General features: G+C 43.6%; 1 protein-coding gene across 13 annotated transcripts in view; it reads right to left on the reverse strand.

The window, feature by feature from the left end:
• Window positions 1-24,941, reverse strand: part of arvcfb (ARVCF delta catenin family member b) — a 214,569-nt gene that overhangs the window by 78,983 nt on the left and 110,645 nt on the right. For 11 of the 13 annotated variants that reach the window (XM_037097261.1, XM_037097262.1, XM_037097254.1 and 8 more), the window contains 2 exons: window positions 2,450-2,608; window positions 277-297 (listed from right to left, as the gene is read on the reverse strand). In XM_037097261.1, coding sequence (XP_036953156.1) covers window positions 277-297; window positions 2,450-2,608 — 180 coding nt within the window. The remainder of the gene's footprint in view (window positions 1-276; window positions 298-2,449; window positions 2,609-24,941) is intronic. The other 2 variants (XM_037097258.1, XM_037097259.1) reach the window with 1 other exon arrangement.

The raw sequence follows: 24,941 nt of genomic DNA on the forward strand, positions 1-24,941 counted from the left end.
GTCAATGTTAATTATAAGAGAGAAATAAAGAGAGAGAGAGAGACAGAGAGAGACAAGGTCATGCAAAATAAATAATAAGAAAAAAGAATGGGCCTTATCCCGGAAGGTGAAAGCAGCAAGCAGTGATCTAATAAGTACTTTAGAGTATAGACTGGAGTATTATTTGGCTTGTGAAGAAGCAGACTGTGTTGCATACTGCTGCTGCAGCCTGTATGAGCACACATTAAATGGTGGCGTGGTGGGAGAAAAGCCAGACTGGTATAAAGGTCCACTCACCTTCACGTTAGTTGACAAGTCCTTACAGAAAAACAACAGAACACAGCAGAGGACGAATCAACAAAAGAGCTTTTAAGAAGCACAAAACAAGGAGACCGCAAGGGGAGTCGGCTCATAATAACACAAAAAAATCAACTAAATAAAGCCATGAGAGGGAGATGAAACCACTTTGGGCAGGGGGATTATGGGATTTAGAGTTCTTCAGGGTGGAAGTCTTAGAGTGGAGGTACAGTGCCGTGCAGTTTGGAAGCTGTGATCCAAAACCATAATTTGAAGAAATAATGAAATGGATCAAAGTGACTTTTGGGGTGAAGAGCTGTGCTCAATGGGATCTTGTGGCCACAATAATGCTGCTGCTCTGAGGTGTTCTGCTCATGTGTGCAAGCTGGTACCAGGCTGAATATGAGCTCTGTTCAGTAGATTATATAAAGGTTGCCAGTTTTACCTGCAGGTCACAGCTATCTGTCTACTGCTTCTCTTTGCTTGGTAGCATTTCAAAGTTAAACATTTTTAACAGCTAACAGAGAGCATCCAATGTCTTTATGATATAAAAACACTTGGTAAACATCACCATCCTAAAAATGTAGTATGCGTAGAGATCAACAAATGTACACTACCAGTCAAAAGTTTGGACACATCCTCTCATTTAATGTTTTTTTCTTTATTTTCATGACTATTTACATTGTAGATTCTCACGGAAGGCACCAAAACTATGAATGAACACACATGAAATGATGCAGTAAACAAAAAAGTGTGAAATAACTCAAAATGTGTTTTATATCTTAGAGTCTTCAAAATAGCCACCCTCTGCTTTGATTACTGCTTTGCATACTCTTGGCATTCTCTTGATGAGCTTCATGAGGTCGTCACCTAAAAGGGTTTTCCAACAGTCTTGAAGGAGTTCCCAGAGATGCTGAGCACTTGCTGGCCCTTTTGCCTTCACTCTGAGGTCCATCTCATCTCAAACCATCTTGACTGGGTTTAGGTCAGGTGACTATGGAGGCCAGGTCATCTGGTGCAGCACTCCATCACTCTCCTTCATGGTCAGATAGCCCTTACACAGCCTAGAGGTGTGTTTGGGGTCATTGTCCTGTTGCAAAATAAATGATGGTCCAACTAAACGCAAACCAGATGGGATGGCATGTCGCTGCAGGATGCTGTGGTAGCCATGCTGGTTAAGTGTGCCTTCAATTTTGAATAAATCCCCAACCAGTGTCCCCAGCAAAGCACCCCGACACCTCCACACCTCCTCCACCATGCTTCACAGTGGGAACCATGCATGTAGAGACCATCCGTTCACCTTTTCTGCGTTGCACAAACACACGGTGGGTGGAACCAAAGATCTCAAATTTGGACTCATCAGACCAAAGCATAGCTTTCCACTAGTCTAATGTCCGTTCCTTGTGTTTCTTGGCCCAAACAAATCTCTTCTGCTTGTTGCTTTTCCTTAGTAGTGTTTTTGTAGCAGATATTTGACCATAAAGGCCTGATTCACTCAGTCTCCTCTGAGCAGTTGATGTAGAGATGTGTCTGCTACTAGAATTCTGTGTGGCATTCATCTGGGCTCTGATCTGAGGTGCTGTTAACTTGCAATTTCGAAGACTGGAGACTCGGATGAACTTATCCTCAGCAGCAGAGGTGGGGTGGTCCTCATGTGAGCCAGTTTCATCGTAGCTCTTGATGGTTTTTGCGACTGCACTTGGGGACTAACTGACCTTCAGCTCTTAAAGTAATGATGGACTGTTGCTTTGTTTTACGTAGCAGATTGGTTCTTGCCTAAATATGAATTCCAAAAGTTGTCAAATATGAGTCAGCTGTGTACCAACCTGACTTCTGCTGCATAACACAACTGATGGTCCCAAATCCCATTAAGAAGGCAAGAAATTCCACAAATGAACACTGACAAGGCACACATGTGAAGTGAAAACCATTTCAGGTGACTACATCATGAAACTCATTGAGAGAAGGTTTTAGATGCCTTCAGTGAGAATCTAAATTAAACAGTCATGAAAATAAAGAAAAAACATTAAATGAGAAGGTGTGTCCAAACTTTTGACCAGTGGAGTACATGTAACTCTTCTTCTGGTATTTATGTGTTACATTTCCATAAATCATTGTAAAGAATCAGCACCATACTTTTTCCATAGAATGAAACTCAGCTGTGGTGTCTTACCTTGGTTTCTGTGCGCCGTGTGGTGCCGTCATCAGAGGTGACCACTGAGACGTGGGAGGTGGGGGTGCCGGGGTCCTCCTCGATGGTGACCGTCTCCTCCACCACCTCCTGCGGCTCCTGCATCATAGCCAGGGATGTGGCGTTGCTGGGGCTCTGCTCCTGTACAGACGGAGAAGGCAAACAGGAGTTAACAGATACGATTTTCATACTCAGTTGTTACACTGCATGGAGAAAAAAACAGCACAGCATCCAGGTAATCTCACATTAGATATACTACAAGAGGAAATTTTAATTTTGCCACTGCAACAACAAATTATATTAGATTCCAGCAGAGAAAGATTTAGCATGAATAAGAATGCTGCAAATTAGGGGTATTAAATATAATGCAACCCACAATTTCCAATGCAGCACTCAAGCATCAAATAGAGGGATGGAAAGTGTGAAAAACAATACATGAATAATAATGTGTGGAAAATAACAGCAGTAAAATATACTGAGAGGAGGAGATGAATGGCAAGGGTTTATGAAAAACAGAGTAGGTAAACAGGATGTGTGCAGAATGAAAACCACTGCAGAGATGAAATAATATAATAAAACAAGTGATTTGATAAGTGGCAATACTTGGAAAATACATCATCATTGCACATTATTTACTGACTCAATTTGTCCAGTAAACAGTACTCAATCCATCCAAGAATATAATGGACTACTTATGCATGGAACATGCTGTAACATGTCCAATTTCTCAAAGTAAAACATGGCTCTTGGTGCTCCCAGTCCAGGCACTGTCAGACTGAATATTGGACAATTCTGCTCAATAACACTTTTGAACAAGCGTTTATGTTGTCAAAATGACTTAATCATGCTAAATCTTTTGTGGCAAATACAGGATATTTACCTCCACCAACAGGGTCACATTTTCAACCATGTCCGCTTGTTTGTTTGCTTCGTTTGTCAGCAGGATTACACATAAATTACAGGACAGATTTCCACAAAACTTGGATGAAGGATGAGTTTTGGGGCAAGATAGATACCATTAACTTTTGGTGCAGGCCCAAATCCAAAAATTCTTTATCACTTTTTAAAAATGTGTTTCTCAAAATTTTTTGTTAACTTACCACAGAAAAATGCATGGATCATGACAAAGTCAAATTTAGATGGCTGGTATCTATAGCAGTGGGCAAGTTGTTATATTTTAACAGGAAGGATGGCTGAGTAGCATCATATGAGTGATTTACAATGCATGAGACTGTTCTGTGGGTTTCCTCTGCCGTAAAGACTAGAAAAGCTGCACCATGTAATAATAATAAATGCATTAATTCTCAATATTTTATCAGTTATAGGTCCAGATTTATATATAAAAAAAGGCAAAAGAAACAGTTATTTGCTATAAATCATGGTTGTGCTAAAACAAATCCAGTTTACTGAGGTAAATTTGGGACACAATACAAGCCCATCTTCCACCCTGATCTCAACATCCTTGATTTTTATATAGCTGTGTAGCAATATTATATTTCATAAAACATAGCCTGCAGCAGCACTTGAAAATGATACATCTGTAAGCATACCAGCCCTTGACAATGCCTTAAGAGTATACAAGAAAAGAAACAGGAAGATAAAGTTTTCCAGTTTGTTTCTAGCCCTGACAGTCCATGATTTATTTGGCCCTGATATTATATCCAAACACTGCAATGCAGTGTAGAAAGCAACTCTTCACCTCTTGAGACTTCAAATTGAGTTAAAGCTTCTTTCAAGGCAAGAAAAAGCCCCGAGGAATGTTTGTGATTCATATTTCATTGGGAGGCCATGGACTTGAAGACAAAGTGTCCACGGGGTAAGGATGAAAGCTGGACCCCCATACCCACACCTGACCCTGTGTGAATGTATGAGAAAAAAATGCTTCCCGCTGCATTTCCTGCTGATGGAGAATGATATGAAGTCAGTGGTTGGAGGTGCAACGCCCTGGCGTGGCCTGCTGCTGTGCGTGAGTGTGACAAAATTACAGCTCTCGTGATGGAGAGGGGAAGGAAGGCATTTGAGGCAATCATTGATAACCAAAACAGCATGGAGCCAAGAGAGGGAGAGGAAATCGAAAGTAATGGAGAGGGCGGAGAGGGAGAGAGCTGGAGTGGGACCGTGTATTGGAAACTAGAGTGTTTTCTTTTAAAGGGGAAGAAGACGAAGCATGGAGGTGTATTCTTGCTTCTACACGCTTATTCCAGTTAGCTCTAACTGACTTTAGGAGTTGTGTTCAGGGTGTTCAGCATGCCATTACTACAGTGTGCACTCTTCCTTTAATTGCATGGGAGAAACGTCATTTTAACCATTACTGTGACAAAACACCAACCAATTTATATTCAGTGGGCAATTTTTTAACTGGCCCCAATTAATCTTAATCCAAAAATGCAAGATCAAAGCCATGAAGAACAAAAAATCTCCTCCCAGTGCCCTCCTCTTTAAACTATTTGCAAATTCATCTCACATAGAAAAACTGTAAAAACAACCGGACCAAGCAGACTATTTTTCTTTGGCCAATTACACCAAGCTGGAGGGAGAGAGAGAGCAAAGGCCAAGGAAAGAGCAAGAGGAAAGGTTTTCATGTTGCTCTCCATTGTGTTTCGTTGAAGCACTACAAGCGACGCCTGATGGAGTCAGACTGCTTGTTTTTTTTCACGTCTTGGAAGGCACTAACAAGTGAACAGTTCTCCACTGATTGGCCAACTCCTCTCAGGCTTCAAAGCCTCACACGGTCCTCATTGATCTCCCCTTCTTCTTGCTATTAAGTCAAAAGTTTGCACTTTTTATGTTGAGGGTCTTTTCCCCTATCGCAACAACCATCCAGTCTCGACGGCTCTGCTAGGAATAAGACCTGGGCCCTTGTTTTGAGTACATGTATATATAAAACTTTGTCTATTTACCTGCTGCACTCTAACTGAGAGTCAATTAGCACTCTGAACTGAGCTGAATTCGGTCATTAGACTTGGGGAAAGGTTTCAAAGTCCCATTATCAGGGTTAATGACTGGGGAGGCTATGTTCTGCATAGAAAGAGACACATTTATTTACACACAACCACTGCTGAGCTGGGGAAGAGAATTTTTTTACAACTGACCTCAGGTGAAACAGCACCGCTCTGCTGGGAAGGGCCTTCTAATGGTATTCCAAAAAGGTCAGTGCTGATTAGTTGCCTCCAATCAACATAGTCTGTTCAATTATAAAGGTGAATTATACCCGATGGCACTCAGTGCTGAGAACTGTGGATAAAACCTTAGCTCCAAAGTCTGGGTGTGTACATTACTAATTGAAAAATGTGCAATGTTTGAATCCCTATGCAAGTGAATTAAAGATCAAATTCATAAACACAATAGGGCCTTGTTTTGACACAGAAAGACAACTCATAAACAGACTCTCTGCTAATGAAATTAACAATTAACAAAATTAATAAAACAGCTACACGTAATAAAAGCGGCACAGTTCTACACTAGTTTAATAAAATAGTGGTCAGAGAGGAAGCAGGGTTCCTTAGAGGGTCACTGACAAACTGGCATCTTGATCCAAGCTTAATGCAGTGTCTCCCGTTCACTTTCCCTTCCTCCCCCTCTCGTTTCTGAGAGCACTAAGGGAGAGAGCAGAGTTGAACTCGACATTACAGCCCCTGAATAAATGATTAAAAGCCGTCTGGCCATGGGCTGTCTACCGGTCCCAAGGGAATACGAAGCGGATCCCGAATCGAGGAGACTCAGGAAAGCGTACCCTTCAGTCAAGGGCAGAAGAAGTGGAGCACAGTGAGTTAATGGCTGACCTCAGAGAGATGAACGATAAAGTGTCAGAAGGGTACGGGAGAGAATGTGGTAAGGGATGGGAAGGAAGCTCAAGCACATGCAAATCTTGTGGAAGTGGTTTGTGTTAGCCTGTAGAATAATGGAAACCTCATTGAGGTTGGATACTCCACAACACATGCCACATTCACCCATTCAAACATCCATTCATACACCGACTGCAGAGGCGGCCATGTAAAGTCCCAACTTGCTCATCAGGCACGATACAACACTTTCTATCGATGGCGCCCCATGAGATTTCAATGCTCAGCCATTCATACATCCACTCATACTCAAAATATGACAGCGTGAGTCAGCAAGAGTGAAAGTGGGATAAGGAGGATATAAGCATATTAAGAAAACAGAATACAAAAAACAAGCTTTTATAAACCCAGGGACGCCCATCTGTTAAGGATCAGGTTTATCCAGACAAAAACACACCTGATAGTTCCTCAACCTGAGTAAGTAACACAGCAACAATAATGTTTGTGTCCCTGCCTAAGAAGCCCTGCCAAGAGCTGGACCCTACTTCTGATGGGGAGAAAATGTGAGAAGCTTTGCCAGTTAAATCACTTCTGTACAGCCAGTGGTAGCAAAGGGCCTAAGGCGTCAAACAAACAGGGACTTAGCTCTGAAGAAGGCCGAGGGATTTGTAGAACCTGCACTTTATACAGTCCACTGTGGTAGGCGTTGACTCGTTATGACAGGAAGACCTTACCCCTCTGATCGGTGTCTAGACAGCAAAGATTATTAAGCTCTCTAACTCCTGTATGGATGAGGCTTGAAGTGGGCTTGTACTTGAACTATAATAAGGAAAGAACATTTTATAGCAACACCACATTAAACTACATTAAAGCACTGTGTATATCAGGCCAATAAAGGGAAGTTTTAAAAACTCGTGCTCTTCTATAACTCAACAATGTACAACACGATCAATGCCTGCGAAAAGCAATACCTTTGAAAAGAGCCCTTGAGCAATCTCCTGCGGAGTATATTTCATTACAATAGATCATGCAGGGACATACGGCTCCTTAAAAGCGACTAATCTGAACTGTAATGGATTGCTGTGCTGTGAAAAGAAAAGGAGGAGGAGGGGGAGAATACAAAGACGGGAGATGAAGCGATACAGCCGTGTCAATTAGCGTCGGCCTGCTATCTGCCATCAATCCACACCCATTCATCATCTGTGTTCAATAAGCTGCTCAGTGTTGTCTGAGGATGGAGAGATAGAGTAAAATGATGGAAAAGGAGAGAGTGTACGCAGATAAGGGGCTTTCCTTCACCCCGGAGAGAATCACAACAAGAAAACTTCAGAGTTCAGAGACTGAGTCATACCCAACAGTAGATGTCCAAGGTGTACAGTGCAAGTAGAACATACCATTCATTGATGCCTAAGTGGATGAAGAACTGTGGGGAAAAGTACAGTGTGAGGGCTCAATGCTTTCTGAGCGCTCCTCAATGAACTGTGTCTGAGGGGCTGAGTATAAAGATATCCTGATCAGACTTTTTAGACAGATTTAAGTCTATATTTTATGTAAGCTGAGTTTTTGTCTGTTGTCGCAGGATAACCGCTGTGGGCCCCAGCTCAATTCTAGCAGCTCCCCCTTAATGTAGTTGTGGTCCTACCCCTCTCTTGATCCATTGTTTCCTGTCTGTGTCTACACAGTCACTGTCTTATAGAAAAACAATGTCCCCCAAAAGACAAGTGACAGTTAAAAACATTGTTGCATTTACAAATTAAATTGTGAAACTCAACCTTGTTTCGGCATTGGTGCTAAATATAGGCTATTTTATCATTCACATTTTATAATAATACAATAATTCCCATCCATACAGTGAATAGTTCCAATATGATATCCAAGTTTCTGCACTGTACAAAAACAATAGTTTTTTTTAAACACCCTGGCTTGAGGAATAAGAATTTGTTTTTAGCTTTTTTTTATTTCACAAAAGAAGAGAATTTTCAAAAGTTAATGCTGTCTGAACATGGTACTTCAGGTCCCAGCACTTCTGCTGCCATTCCTCTCACTTGATTTAAGTTTGGTCACCCCACTGCTGCATTAATGCTTTTCCCAACATCACCATAAGCTCCAACTCAACCCCAGCATCCACCTGTCTATTATAGGTCTGAATTTGTCTAGGGAATCACAGTAGTTCCCTATTCCATGCTATGTTGAGTTTGTTATTTCTTTGTGGTGAGTGGTGTCATTCAATATCAAAATGTGGCCTTCTAAACCTTCTATACAAGGTGTTATATAGGCAATAAATCATTCTTGTTATCAGCCTGTTTCTAGTTGACAGTTATTGCAGGTATACATGAGGACACTTTTCCCTCTCACTCCGACACAACCGCTATGAGCAGAAATTAGCTAAGTATGTCTCAGTCTGAACACAGTGGGAGGGAGCTTGGGGTAACTCCCAGGTTGAGACAACAGAACCTGTCAGATCGCCACCTGGTCATGCATACCAGCGTGATCAGAGTTACCTTCCACACGCACACACACACACACGTACTCGACATGCTCAGTCTTAGCCTGACCCCTGTGCAGTGACTAACAGGATTTCACTCCGGAGACATGCCAGCAATCATTACATGGCTCTTACACAATTAATCCTCCAGCAAAGATCGCCTGGCTAACCTTGGGTTGTCCAATTTCCCATCAGCCCCTTCTGTTTCTACCACCTGCCCTCTCGGCAGCTCTCCACAGCAAGGAATCACATGATGGAGTTCAAAAGAGAATGGGAGAGAAAAAGGGAGAGCGTGCAAGCACAGCGCACGGGGGTGACCCGTAAAAAAACAACTGTGAACCATGGCCGTGTGCTCCAAACATCCAGCGAAAGCAAGGCTTGTTTGTGGGATGAAAAAGAAGCAGAAGGGAAGTCAAGTAGAGGAAAGGGAACTAGAGAGGCTTACAATGCATGGCACAGGCCCAAAACAGCATACTCTCCCAGGGTGAAAGAGGAGAATGGGGAGCATTCATTCATATCCAAGGCCAACCAGGCAGGCCTCATCTCAGTTACGGAGGGGGCAGAGGTCCTAACTCTCTGGAAAAATGTGTCCAGCTGACCTGGTGTTAGGGCATGTGGTGAGGATCTTTGTGTATTTGTGCATTTATCTGCCTGCTTCCGTTTAAAAATCTTTGTAGTCAACTGAGGGGTTAAGCACACACCAACAGGCACACAAACATAACTGTCGGGGAGTGGGCCAAGGCCCTGATGATGCAGCTGGGAATGATGGGACCTTAATCTCTCCTTCTCTAGTGACTGATCTTGGGCCAAATCTGGGCTTCTCTCCCTCTCTCATCTCTTTCACGCTTGGCCTCGTGGTTTCAGACGCCTCCGTCATTTCCCACCCAAGTCCTGCCTTTTGTTCCTTTGCACCAGTGCCCAGACAAAACTTGGGTTAGCTAGGCTGCTTGACAGGCTCAGACCCCCAAAGGCAGAGGCCACCTTCGAGCCTCACAACCAAATGCCCCGCCAAAAGAAGAGCCTGCAGCTATAGCTTGATTGCCTCCCGACGGGGCATCGTGGCCGAATCTTTCGCACTGCAAACAGTTTACCTAGCGACAGATGGAAACCCAACCTCAACTCGCAGCAAAATTTGACAACACCTTCGACAACAATCTCAGAAAAGGCATGTTACCTTTTCAAATTGGCAGGGGAGGTGTTTTGAAACCAGGGGTAATTTCTTACAGATGTTATCATTTTTACACTATACATACAAACATACACACATGGAGTCACATATCACATATGTTTCCCTTGCAAGTCAGACAGTCCGATTAGGAGTCAAAGATGCACAAAGTCATCCTCGGTATCAGCTTTTTGTTAGAACACATCAACTTGAGCAGCAGGAAGATAAGTAAGCTGTGCTGATTTTCAATGGGTTGCCGAAGAGCCAGAGAGGGGGAGGAGGATAATAAATAAAAAACTAAATGTGGAGAAACCACATGGAGCCTGTAGAGTAAAACTAAAACAATGAGCCTTGCAGAGGGGTCAGCGCTCACGGCCGGGGTCTGATTGTTTGTACAGCGGGAGCGGCCATGAGAGAGCGACAGAGAAAAAGAAGAAATCAGCACTGTGGAGGCAGATTAGTGGGAGCTGGCTGCTGTCAACGGTTAGTGGGTGGTGGTGGGTTTGCTGTGATGGTGTAACCCTGGGTTCTGGAGGATGGTTGTTTAGAGTGCCTCTCCCCTTAGCCTCTGGATCAGTGTCAGCATGATTCTGTCAGAGGACTGGTGATTGGGGGGGGAAGCAGTACGTGAAGGAGGCTGAGAGGCAGGTTATGCCAGAAGCTCAGTTCATGTGAGGTCTACTGGAGATTTAGGGAGTTGGAAAGGGGACATATGCTCCACTTCCTGTCAAGCTAACAGTGCAACACTTATTGTCCCCCCGACACCCTTTCTCCAAAAACTGTCTGCATGTGTAGCCGCAGGGTCTCCCATTTAACAGAGAAGTAGCCCCCCTTCCTTCTTCTCTGGCTTTCTTAGTGTCTCTCTTGTGTAGAAAACAGTAAAGCCTGGGGCCCTTATAATGGAGCACTACTAACAGGCTTAGCAGGGCGCTCTTACTGTTTTAGGAAAGATACTAAATGTCCTCCTCTGGCACTGTGGTGGTGGGGTTTGTATGGGATTCTCTACAAGAGGAGGACAGGATGTCATCAAAACAGTGCCATATTTCCTATGACAAACTAAGAGCACTCAAACTATTTTATGTCACGGGCTCCAAAACAGGCCCTAAGAACTTGTTTGGCATAATTTGTGTTTAATGATTTAATTCCCAACTGTATATGTCTATACTACCTAGAGAGGTAGTAGCAGGGAGACTGAGCTTGTGACTGCATTTACTCTAATGCTTCCTCTGGTTGAACATTTCAGAGCAAATTAAACTACTCCTCATTCTGACAGGAAACCCCCATAACCCTTATGAAGGAGCCCAAGAACCCCAAGGCGCCTCGACCATCACCAGAACCTCGCTCTGAGAAAACGTAGTCGCACACGTAGATAAAACCTCGCCGAGCTAACGCAGTCCATCACAATAACTGCGACTGCTTTTCAAATACGCACTCAGTCAAACGTGATTAAGCCGCCTCCGGGGATATTTTTTACAGCCTTTTGCCAACCGTCTGGTAAAGGATTAGGCTCATTTTGTGGGCAATGGCGTGGCATCAGAGCCCGAGGCGGAGGACAAACCACGAGAACCAGCCGACGGAGAAATTCCTGCCAATTTACTGCTAACCTTCAACGGGTCGTGAGATAAGGTGAGGCCGGATGTATATGTGTCTCATAAAACAGCCATTGTGCAGCTGGATAAATTTATCACGAGGCTTGAGCTACGGCCCGGTTTCTTTATTTATTATCCTTGCTCTGTCAGATAAAAAGAAATGTGATGTTACACCAACACAGCCCTGTTCCGCTCAAAATGCCTTGTGCAGTATGTATGTGTCTGTGTGCATTGGTGATGAGGTAAGTGGGTGTGCGTGGGAGCCTACTTTGGGTCAATGCAGTGCCCTCCAAGAACAATGAAAGATATTTTCAAACTGGTATTAAGGTACAGTTAAAAGGTTGATCTATTGATCAGTTTGCAGTTTTTGGTTTTAATCACCTATTGTAGAGCCTTCCTGTCCCGGGCCGAGCACAAACCATGCCAGTTTTTGAAGTTTCTTGTATGGATGCTTTATAATGCTCCTTCTTATGTTTCCTTCGGTAGTATATCAATTTCCATAATGAAACATCAACATTTTCGATCAACTGACTTATTGTTTCTGCATTAGCATTCCTACCCTTCTGATGCCATAACAGGCATTCTTCCGATATTAAATGTTAAGTGGATGATGAATAAAAAACTCCACCAGACAGTTGTTTCCAGTTAGATAATGATAGAGGGCTGGAGTAGTCCTGTACACAAACAGAATCCCTCAGACTCGGAGCAGTCTCAAGCCAGAGCTTAATGTTAAACACTGCCACAGATCTGAAATCTGTGGGTCAACCAGAGTACACAGACACCATGACCTCCACATCACTCCAAAACAGAGACAGAGCTCCTTCTCATCTCGCAGTGTCAGAAGTGAAAAACACTGAAACACTGAGTCTGAGTCTGCCCAAAGAATTGGGTTTTTTTCATGACAAGGTTCATAGTAGCAATAAAGCCATGTGAGAGGAACAGCGAGACAAAGCCACATATCTGCACATAATATATTCCGCCACCTGTGGAAGATGACTACATTGCATCTGAACAGGATCTGTATTGGTTTGCTACATATGACACTGCATTGCAGTTAAGATTTCTTTAATCAGAAATTAATAGTGCTACAAAAACACAACGGCTCATTTACAAGCTAATGGAAACAAGTCTACCTGATTTCCTCTGAATACTGAGTAGGAGATAAAAATGCACAGACAGTAGACAAGGCCCTTGTTGTCCTGCTGTGTGTGTGTGTGTGTGTGTGTGTGTGTGTGTGTGTGTGTGTGTGTGTGTGTGTGTGTGTGTGTGTGTGTGCGCGCGCGCTTATGTGTGTGAGGCTGAGCAAGCAAGGGAGTCTTTTAAGCTTACTTTCAAGCTGTGCGCTGATCATGAATATTTAAAACTAGGCAGATATCTGAAAAATAGTTTTGGTACCATGCTTTTTCCCCCTGCATGCTAAATAAGCCGTACGTTTCGAGCAAGAGCCACGGTATTAAAATAAATAGCGTCTTTGAAGCTGTGGCTCATTCACTATGAAGTGTGGATTTCATACCAAACATTTGTAGGATGAATTAAAAATATCACAAAAACTGCATTTTGAATGATCAGGAGGGCGCTCCGGCAAGTATCTATTATGAATGCACTGTCAAGCCTTTTGGCTGGATCCAGACGAACAAGGTGACTGCTGCACTGCTGCATAAAACGGATGGGTGAGTGGCTGGGTTGGAGTGGAGTTTCTCTTTTTTTCCCTGGGTGGGTGGGTGGGCTATCTTTGCATCTCACTGTCTAATAGAGTCATTTCTGAGCTCTGAAGAGCTCCCCAAGGTGTTGGATTTGAAAGGGCGTCTCTTTCTTCCACTCAAGCGTTACCACTTCTCAAATTTTATTTCTGTGTCAGGCACTATTCATGCTCTGGGTCTGTGTTGTGTTGCTCTGCAGGTGGTTGGGAGGAAGAGGAGGATGCAGATGAAATATGGATTATCTCCTCTCAGTGTCTGGCTAAGCCCCACTTTGCTGGCACCGCTGCTTTTCAGTGTAGCTCCCCTCCCACTCAGCCAGCCAGCTGCAGGCCTAGCATCTGGCTGCTAACCCCCCACCCTGCCTTTAATCAACCAAACACACACACACACACACGCACACAAACTTCTGTATCCATCTTCCCCCACTGATGAAACAACCCCCTCCTCCTGCATCAGCTGCTGCTGTTCAGTGCAACAGGAAATGCTGACTTCTGAAGATGTAGGTGTCCAGTAAACAGGATCTTGACCCAAAATAGCTGTTAACAGGAAGAGCAGTGATGACAGCCCACAGACTCTGAACTGTCCTATTAAGAGATGGGTCAGGGCAGTTTGGATGACAGATATCATCCAAACACTGGTGAAGACATGACTCCCTACAGGAAGGAAATATCAACCCAGCCCTCCAGAACCCTCTGGGACATGAGCCAGAGCTGCTCCTAATCCTCAACCCACACAGCCCTTCAGGCTGCTACTTATACTATGGATTTACATTAAAGGATGATTCAGATTTTTTATTTACAACCTGGGAGTTATTTGCCACTGCCTTGGTCATCATTTAATATATGAGTCATAATAGCAAATTAGCTGTTGACATCTAGGAATGCATTAGCATTCCTAGATGTCAACAACACCATGTTCTTATATGGAAGAAATGAACGAAGGCCAACAGCAAAATTATTGCCAAAATTATCATCAACGATCTGTCAGGATTTGCAAACCCATTGTACTTGCTGAAATAGTGCAAATAGTGTTCCTGTGAGTACTGCTCAAATGAGTGTCCTGTACAGTCCTGTCCTTTTTTCAGCCAGCTAAAATACATTGATAGCCATACTTTAACCGAATTATGGTTAAACCAAGAACATCCATTCCAGTTAAAGCCGTGCCCATTCCAGGAAGGATACTGATACAGATATTTTAGTTGATTAAATGGAAACAGATTCAGATAATTGTGTTCTCTCTCATTACTGTCTCATCTCTTATTATTTCATCTCGTATTACTTACTGTTTTACCTCCAAATGAAATGGTTTTGATAATCTTGCTAATCTGTTCTCTTGTTCAAACCATATGTTACTGTGTTTTGTTTTGTTTTTTCTGTTTGATTTGTTGTACTTGTGCTCCCAGATGTCAGCAATTACTTGAAAACTGAGTGAAAATGATCAAAATCGTGGCCAAAACTACAAAATTAGCGCTGAAATTGTAATAAATGGAAATTATCCTATCGTGTCTCATTATTTTCCCTCAAGAAACATTATGTCCTGCAGGAAATGAAGCAGAACAGAAAGGCGAAGGTGATAGAACTCAATCTCAGAGCTATAAAACCTGTACTGTGCAGAGAAGCTTCTACACTGCCCATTAGGGGATAACAGTTGTAATAAGGGAAACTTGTGATTCTTACTGTCACACGATGATCATTTGGAGTGAGTAATAAAAATTACACTATTGCTCATGCTGCTGGGGACCCCCTGGTACCTCCTTGAGGACCTCTGTGGTTCCCCAGACTCCTCTTCACAACAGACCCACAACATAACTACTTTAACCCAGGGGGAACGTGGGTAATCTAATAGTAATTATGCAAAGAACAACAGTCATCATCGCACAATTTAATGAGTAGTTCTTCAGGCTTGTCCAATACCAGAAGAAGTGACTGCCACAGCTGCTAATACAGCCAATGCGCCTCCCTGTCTACATGTGTGATTACCAGGAACACTGAGGAGCTTGTGTGTTTTTGTCTCTGTCAGACAGAGGATGTCCGGTGCTTGCCAGCCATCTGATTACCTACAATTCTGATGCCGTGCAGCCACTCCAAATCAGTTTAACCTCATCTCCCACTCTTAATTGAACAAAATACGGGTACTTTCCACGGTTGGCTGTTTAGCATCGTTGGTGAAACCTGAAACAAGGATACAGTTTGTAACTTGTGTATGTGCCTGGAAACATTAGATTTATTCAAGAATTTGTACTTTCCATTTTAGATCATCTGCTTGAGTTCTTCTAAATGACAAACTCAACCTAAGATTTGGACGGGGCGAATATCATCGGACAAAAAGCACTGTACTTTCATGTAAAACAGTGTCGTGAATGTGAAGCCGTTTTTCTACCAAGGCAACAACTGTGGGAACTCTTACTAATGTCTGGGGAGTGAGGATAGACAATGTCCTTAACCCTGGGTACTTGTTTATCTTAGTGTAATGGCGAGTGACGTATTGCTGGCATACCATTATGGGTGAAGTGGGAGCGGGGCAAACTGTATTCAGACAGGAAGGAAACAGTGCTCGTCGCTTTCCTGCTGTCTGCCCACTGCGGAATCCAACCCCACCCTGGTGGGCTGGATCATAAAGAAAGAGGGGCTAACTTAAACTACAGTGGTATTCGCTTTCTTACAATTGTAGATGCTTTTGTATGTGAAGAAAAAACAGGAGCAGATGCATGAATAAAATGACAATAAGATAATCCATAGCCCCAGTTTTGAGGGAAACAAAATCCACAGAAGTCCAAATTCATAGACTGAATTGAACTCTTCAGAGCACAGTATGTGCAATGTGTGCTGACACACTCCTAGAGCCCTGACAAACATGTCAACTCTCCTTTAATGAGCATGCTTCTGAAACTTTCAGTGTATGGCCAGGGCACAGGTTCAGTGAGGCCACACCACATCCGGAGGGTTACCGCTGCTAGTACCTATGCGAGAGCTGGCAGGAACTGCTTTGTGTGTGTGTGTGCAAATGTCTTGTGCGAGCAGCAGAGGCCCATGCACCGGCCCACACAGAGCGAATGGGGTCCACTCAAGGGGGAGCGGGTCTCTGTCTGAAGGCTTAAAATAGAGTGGAGGGTGTGAGATGACTGCAGCCAGAGCGAGTGTGAGGAGAGCTTTTGTCAGCATGGGGGGGGGGGGGGGTGCAGAGGGCGTGCTACATTGAACAACTCTCACTGCTGCGCAATGGCTTCTGCAGCTTGTAAGTACAGCCCCAAAAATAACTCATTACAATGTTGGATCCAGATCCAGATCCATGCACTGCATAGACTCATAAGCCTTTTACAGTTAGAGGAAGAACAGCTGGGAAATCTTCACATCCAGCGTTAACAAATGTAAGACACTAAAGTTTTTCGAATAAACTGAGAATCATGAACCTGTTTGAGGTGCTAGGAGCTCCTTAAAGCAGGGCGAGGCGGCTTTCACAGCAGGTTTTACAGACCAAGACTCCTAAAGTTGTTCAGTAAAATCGAGGCAGGCTGGCATAATTTGCCCTGTAAGACTTTGGTTTTTATGACTACCATAATAATCATAAAAAATGTCCCTAGCTGTGGCCAAAGAGGAACGTCCTTCATAACAGAGGTGGACAAGGCTGACTGGCCAATATCTAATTTTGAATCAAATTCTAAATATATTAGCTAACACAGACTAATGTTCACTCTCACAAGATATTTCTGTCAGCAGCAGCCGAACACACACACACACACACACACACACACACACACACACACACACACACACACACACACACACACACACACACACACACACACAAATACTTCCACGGTACTTTTATTTGCGAGTATAAAAAAAATTTACTGGACAGTGACAGCCTTTTCCAATAATCCCGCTTGAGAAAGAGCTGTAAGAAGCCAGCTTTGGCAAAAGAAAAGCAGGCACACAATCGAAAGCAAATCTTTCTCTGGGAAAACGGAATATGACCACGGGGCTTTTTGTCAGCTTTACACTGCGAGAAAAGAGGCAGATATGCAAGTTTTTTCAAAAGGTCCTAGTCAGCTTTTCACGCAGGATTGCAGAGGTTACAAAAGCGCTGCACAGGGAACTGACTTGGAGGGCTGGACCGACACCAGCGGCATTAACTACAATACATGATAACATCCTGTGCTTTTGTGGCCTTAGCATTGTGCTCTTCCTTAAATGCCTCAGCAGGAATGTGAACTTCATACACAACGGTACACATTGCCAAACTGTGTAGGAAAGAGCACTGCCAATGGGTGCACTGTATTCTTCAGGTGGCATTAATGATGTCAACACATAAAAATCTGTCTTTGAATGAAAATGCAGAGATAAATTACCGTCCTTTTCATTAAAGATCTGTGTGGTGAACTGACATTAGATGTTTTAAAAAGTGCTTAGATACAAAGCCACTTGCTGTGCACCAGTAAAATTACTGTTCGGAGATAAAACTGTACGTTGAGCCATCATACTTTGGTTGTAATCTGTGTGGTTTAGCTAACATGGAGCATGAAAGTCCAGTCACAAACGCCAGCTAGTAGCAGACAACATGAGGTAAGCTTCTGCAGGTAAATACACCTGAAGCTGGTGTTGCAGCACAGGCAGCATTAGCATTAAAAAAATGGAACGTTAGCCTGCTGCATGGGTTTAAAACAAAAATGCCCTTCATTCTGGATATTAACAACTTAACATTAGCAATGCACATGGACACATTGACCGACAAACCTCTGCAGCGCAAGACAAATCTACCATCTTATAAATAATCCTTGGCTCTAACCAGATCACTATGCTAATAGCTAATTATGCACTCTGAGCAAACAAGGAGGTTTCTTTCTCTTCTAACGACTACTTTTACAATTTGTGCTGTTCTTGGAACAAAAACAACCGATGTTTCTTTTCCACCCATGTAAACCATCTATATGATGATGGCTCTGCTGGTTTCTACCCAGCTGTGGAGAAAATGCTTGAGTAAACACTCAATTTTTGACTTTGATTAACAAGAAACTACTGCGGTCAAGCCCGGTCTCCTCAGCCTGCATTTATCCTGAAATGGCACAGAGCTGATTTCTTCAAAAGTCAGTTTGAGTCTAAACCCTTCATGGCCCAAATGAGTAAAAGGGTTTGTCACTGTAGCCAGCGGGCAGTGTTTTTGCTGCACTGGCTCAACACCTGACTTCTCTGGTCTGCATCAGCTCAGCCATGCATGGGAGTCCTTCATCAGAACAAGTTTGTGTTTGACAGCAGAGTTGGGAACATGTTGAGAGGGACGACTCAGACACTGAGAGGGACTCCCATCTCTCCCTACCTGAGATTTCCTCAGATTTCAATGCAATTACTGTCAGCATCTGCACACTGCCCAGGCTGCAACCACCTGGGCTGTGGAGCATCGCCCCTCCACTAAGACTGGCAGAGATGCTGGCTCCATCTCTCTGCAACAGCAATTTCAGCATATAAATAAGATATGCAACAATTGTTTCACTTCTAATTCAAGTCTTCTGATGCACCCTAATTTTATTAGGCTGAAATTCTGACTGAAACAAAGGGAGACAAGACAGTGCCATAAGCATTGCGTGCCAGACTGGTTAGACAGACAGCAGGCAGGCACCATCCAATAACAAAATGAACACTCAATCTTAGTTTGGATCCCTGGAAGCATTGTAGTGTTTTTCTCTTCAATCAGAGTAGATGTTTATCTAACCGCTAAACTGCTGTGAACAGATCGACTGCTCGCTGGAATGCCCCAGTCATGGTGAATATTTCATATGAAGCCTATTGTTGTCTGCCCCACTGGGGCCTCAGCAAATGGCCCAATGAGGGAGAAAACATTGGATTGGATTCCACAGACCGAAGCCCATTAGTCCACTGGCCTCAGGAAGGAACTAAGCAATATCTCAAAATGATGAAAACAACTTTTTCAGGCCAGTGATGCGGTGAGCAACGACTGAAGAAGGATGATCTCTGAAGACCTCTGCAAAACCTGCGGAATGTATCAAACAGGGAACAGCCTGTTCCAGATTACGATCCAAGGATGCAAAGAGAAACTGTACGCAGCTCCACCACAAATTGTTCTCTACACTCTGGGAAAGAAAACGATGACTCTCGCTGTTTATAAATAACTTGCGTTGTCGTGTAACAGACCCCCACCCTAAAAGCCTCACAAACACGACCCTATGAAATATTCATTCCAGATTTTATGCCAACACGAATAACAGCATTTCACAGGAGTGACGCTCTATCATATATACTGCACGCATCTGTGTTGACTCGAAGATGCACAACAAACTGGAGCCAAATTTGTTACGTGGGAAAGCGAAATTGTAATATTCTTTTTTCACACACAACAAATATGTAACCAACTATGGTGAAAATTGTAATACACAATATTCTGCAAGAGAGATCAAAATTTCCCCTCAGATTTATTACTTAAAAAATGTACGATCAACATCTGAATTTGAAAATGACAAGGAATGTAACACATTGGTCTGACCCACTCCACCCCACTCAAAATCTCCCAATAGTCACCAGCTGGGAAAAGAAAAGCCAAACCAGAGAAGAGGACACCAGTTGGTCTGGGAAACAGACAGCCTTGAATCATCAGGAGCCATTTAGTGAATCAGTGAAAGACTTCTTAGTATAAAAGCAGGCTGAAAACCTGCTTCGCTGGCTGACAATACATTTCACCACAGAAACAGGACAATGAAATCTGGCACTGCTTGAGTTCAGCAGAGGAGACAAAGCCACACATCAGAAATACCACCAGCACTCCAAACTCTGCCCTGTCTTGGTCTACCTCTGCCCCGGTTAGATGCGGGGTCTGTATGGAATAACCTTTTTTCTCTTGTCAGTTTCTGAACATTAAGTTGCCACAAAATACAATAAATAGAGTGGACAAAACTGGGCAAAAAGTAGATGAAACTGCAAACTGGAAGAGGAGTGTCCAACAACCAGCAACATGGACACAGCAGATTTCCTGTGCATGTCCGTGTTTCAAAAGTCAAAGTGCTACAGGGGTCCTACAAATGCCACTTCCACACTGCACGCCAAAAGAGAAGCCACGTGGGGAATGGACTGCTATTTTCTCCTGAAAAACAAGGGCTTCAAATTCCTAACATGTTGTGGAGATTAGAGAGCAATTCGGTGGAATTCCGAGCCCCATATGGTGACAAGGTGCTCACATCTCCCCCTATTAGAGGTTCATTTTCCTTGCCAGGAGTTCCAGTACTTGTTCTAAGGCCAAAACAAAGATTAGGCAGCAGAGAAAGCCAGCAGTGTGTAGTGAAATAATGCTCAGTTTGGTTTAAATTGTAAAACCTCCTCTCAGCTGCTGCTCCAAGAGTTTGCTATGGACTGTAAAGCAGGTTTAAGAAGGATGGAGGGTGGCAGGGGGAGGGGCCCATCACATGGATCATGACTCATTTTGGGTATTATACCACTGCTGATCCAGTTTCCCAAATCACCCTCTATACACTTGTGGGAGAACACACAATGAGTCAGCTCTTGGATGCTTTCAATGAAAAGGTGGTGCCATGGCCAGTTTCAATACGCAATAAATCCAGAGAATGAGCAGTAAGCCCCTATTGTGCAGATCTCTAGAGTTTTACGGGAAAAGTCCCACCTTGGCTGCAATCTATAGAGGACCTTTTACCAGCAATGTCAACAAGGACTTGAGGCTACGATGGAATGCTTACTGAGCTACCTTACAAGAGCATAGCAGCATCTGTAATGGCATCAACAAAACAACCCCACTGAGGCTTTTTTTAAGTAACATCAAAACGGATTCTCTGCACATGGAGCTTGAATTAGGTTGTCACAGTCTGAGAAATTAGTCTCCGCAACTGTCTGAGTGCATGGCTGTCATATTTCATCACACACATTGCTTCACCAGATCAGCCAGGCGACAAACACAAAAACAGACCCAGCAGACATCAGCATAAAACGCCATCACAGCTGGATTCCAGTTTGACATCAGACGGCCTGAAAAAACGGCATGAAAGAGATATCACTCCTTCAGGCCACAGCCTCCTGAGTGGCATCACCAAAACCAAAGCAGTTTGTTGCATCATCAAGGCTGCCCTGCATGTTCAAGCGGGGATATTAAAGAGAGAAAATGCGCCGCTGACTGATTGGCACTCCAACAGCCCCATTAGTGAGGCACGTTCCAGAGGCATGCAACAATTAAGGCAGCTCTGCCTGCCAGGGAGGGCTCGAAGATCCAGGAGCAGCCAAATGCTCATCGCTCAAAGCAGCCAAGCTGAAACCCCAAGCCAAAAGATGTAACTTCTAGAGAGAAAAATATCCATGTAAACAAACAAAAAAAACACTGCTTCATGTTTACAATCGCTCCACTATGAAACATGTTATTAAGCAAACCTAAAGCAATATTCAAATTCCAACGAAAAGAGAGCACGTGAACAAAGTGGACCTACTGTGAGGCCAGTGACAAGTAGCGGAGAACTAGTATGCAAGCTGAATATACACAGCAAAGACAAATGGATAACTTCCTGAATACATCACCAAGGGAGCATTAACTCAGAATGCAGGCATCGTTTTTTTAGCTCCACCATGTCCACAGGGGACAGAAATCTATCCCGTCACAGTGAAGGTAATGGCAGAGTTCTCCTGGTTTTACTTTTTTTTTCTCACATGCTCCTCTGAGAGCAAACAGGAGCTTCAGCACTACAGAGTGGCTGACCCACTTCAGAACATCGCTGCACAATGCTGCAATGCTGCCGCTAGCAAAGTTCACAAACACTGCCAAATATACACAGTACACAGGAATTCATACATAGAAGCATCTGCATCATTCGCTCAGCATCCACAATGCGCACAAACACAGAAACCGCATCTGTATAGTGAATATACCAAAGAAAACTGGTTTCAAATTTCATCTTGCAGACTTCAGCTCCTCCCTGGAGAGGTTATTTGCAGTGAAAAGGCAGAGGAACTCTTCCCCTGCAGCACCTGCTCCAGACACTGCATAACCCTGCACCCCAAAAACAGGGCAAGCCAAACATAATATTGCAAAGTAGAACTTTGAAACAAACCTCTGAAAGAACAAGCTGCACAAACTGGCACCAAATAGCCAAGTAAAAACTCTGGAAGAAAGAGTATTCAGTGTTCAGCTGAAAGGGAATGTGAATTAGGTTTGTTGGTATATTTTGGATATAGAAAACACAAGGCTTGTGTGCCACAGAGACTGGAGAACATCGCAACAGCAGCAGCTTGTGGCTTCAGGGTTCCCGGGTCGGAGGGCTGGGGACATGATGCCAGTCCTGCTGCCTGCAAGCCTCAGATTGCAGAGTGTGAATGGAGGCCTGTAATTTCAGATCGGTCTCTGTGCACGTGCCTACTGTGATTTCCACACCACAATGTGGCAGGGGACACAATAGCTCTCCCTTTGAAGGCCGTCCCACAGATTTAGTATCCAACTCTCAGCCCCTGCTGCGATGACCATATTTCAGTGAGACTGATTGGTGTAATTCTGGACTCTTTGGAGAATGCAGGCAATTTGTCATCGCTAATATAGCAGAACATGAACATATTTGCATATTCATCATTTGTAGCACTCCAGAAAAATACAGCAGTGATGAATTATTGAGGGTTGAAATCCACAACATTTTGAATCGGGGATCGGGATTAAACCATCAGTGAAACACTTAAATTGAGACATTTGCCATGGTTGGGTAACCAAACTTTAAGGTCAGTCCTTGTTGGTTACCAACGGTGTTTAAATCGTCACTCAGACTCACTTCAGGTGATTGGGCAATATGTCAATGGAGGAGTGGGTGACAATTATAGAACAAGATCAATCTTGAAGGCACCCACAATCTTCTTTTTAGGTGAATAGAAAAAATTGCCACATCTATTGTCCTACCTGTCCAGGGTGTCCCCTGCCTTCGCCCTAAGTCAGCTGGGATAGGCTCCAGCCCCCCCCCGCGACCCTGCAGAGGATTAAGCGGCGTACATATAATGTGTACAGATGATGGATGGATGGATGGATCTATTGTCCTCCTACCTCTGTTTCCAAACTCACTGGTTAGCAGATCAGCAGCACAGTCACGAACCAACAGAGTTATATCACAAACTAGATGGCTATGCCTATTGGATGAATTACTTTATGTCAGCACTTGTGCTGAAATATAACTATATTCAGTGCACTACAGAGTCTGGTTATAGTGTACAGGGCACTAAAAATCTGAGGATACAAAGAAAGCAATTAATATCATTGTGATTGTTAAAAATGGATTTGGATACATTTTTGGACAGGTTGTTCACCCATATATTAATGTACCTCACAATAAATTAGATTTTTTACCTGGAAGCAGTTATCCCTTTGGTAACTCTGATTGTATTAGGCCTTTGAAGGCAATATGACAATCAGTGTGCAGCTCAATGGTCATATTGGATTTATAGAACGTTGCATCAATGTGATGATGTACATGGATTTGTCAGGTGTAAATTCAGTGGGACAGCCAATCGCCAACATTCAGATTCAATATCTTTATGTATTAGCAGGTTTCAATTGAATTGCCAACATATCTGCTACAACTCTGGATAAGGCTCTAACCTGTGAGGGAATTCCTGGGTAAGTGATGGCAGTCAAGGACCTCAGTTATTGGGTATATAGGCTTTAGCATCAATGTAGTGATGTAGTATGATTTGTCAGGTATTTGATTCACTGGATCTGCACACATTTCCATTTGTTTAGTAATTTTGAATGGTCTCTGAGTCGAATTTGCTACATTACTGGGTAAGCGCCTGGTTAAGCTGGGTTAAAAAGGATAACATAGACCCACTGCTGTGTGTCTCAGTCTCAGGATTAGTTCTTTGTTAACACCTTTACAGGACCTATGCTCAAAAGGGTGTGCGATTAAACACTTCGGTCAAGGACACTACGGTCCTGTTTGCCAGCATCTAAGTGTGCCAACAAGCTGCAATTTCTCCAGAGTTGCTCCACAGATTGGCCTTGGCTACTTGATCTGTCTGTTTGACCAGTGTCAAATAAAGTAATATGACTTTGCCGGGGTGTCTTGCACTGAGCACCAAAGAACTAAAGGAATTTCATTCCCCCCCTTAAATCTTTCCCTGACTGTAGGAAGTACCATCTGAGTTAATTTCTGTAGGTAATTATAGATGGTAGTAGGGCACTCAGCACATTTCACTTCCATCACCATTAAGAGAACAAGACCATCAGAAGACCTTGTTAAAGTCACAACATGAGTGGCGTGAGAACATGAAGGATCAAGGTAAGTGTGCACTCAGTCTGGTCTCCTATGACTTCTGGCTCACCGGTAAATAACACCCTGTAGGCTGCACAAGGAGGGCATTGATATGTCTTCTGCCAGCCAGCTACAGACACCAGCAGCCTTAATTAGCTCCCGGGTTTCGGGGACATTATGCTTCAAGGACTGTAGATAAGTGACACAGGGAAAACAGTGGATTATGGCATGGCGCAGAGTGCGGAATGAGTGCTCCCATCTGAGCATTTGAGTCTGGAATGTAGCTGCTTCATGACCCCAAAAACACTCCTTGTGTTCCCTTGTGGCCTGAACAACAGAGGCTACAGCTGGCCACTCCTTCACAGGAACCTACTACCCCCCCAATACACACACGCACTCAAGGCCGGATTCAAGACAGACAGTGCACAAAACAGGCGAACAGTGGGTTTTATTGGATTAAGCCTCTCTTAACTGTTCTAGAATATGATGGAAAGAATTTGGGAACTCAAGGAGGTCTGTGTCAACA

The sequence above is a fragment of the Acanthopagrus latus genome, chromosome 5, assembly GCF_904848185.1.
Source record: "Acanthopagrus latus isolate v.2019 chromosome 5, fAcaLat1.1, whole genome shotgun sequence".
NCBI lineage: Eukaryota > Metazoa > Chordata > Actinopteri > Spariformes > Sparidae > Acanthopagrus > Acanthopagrus latus.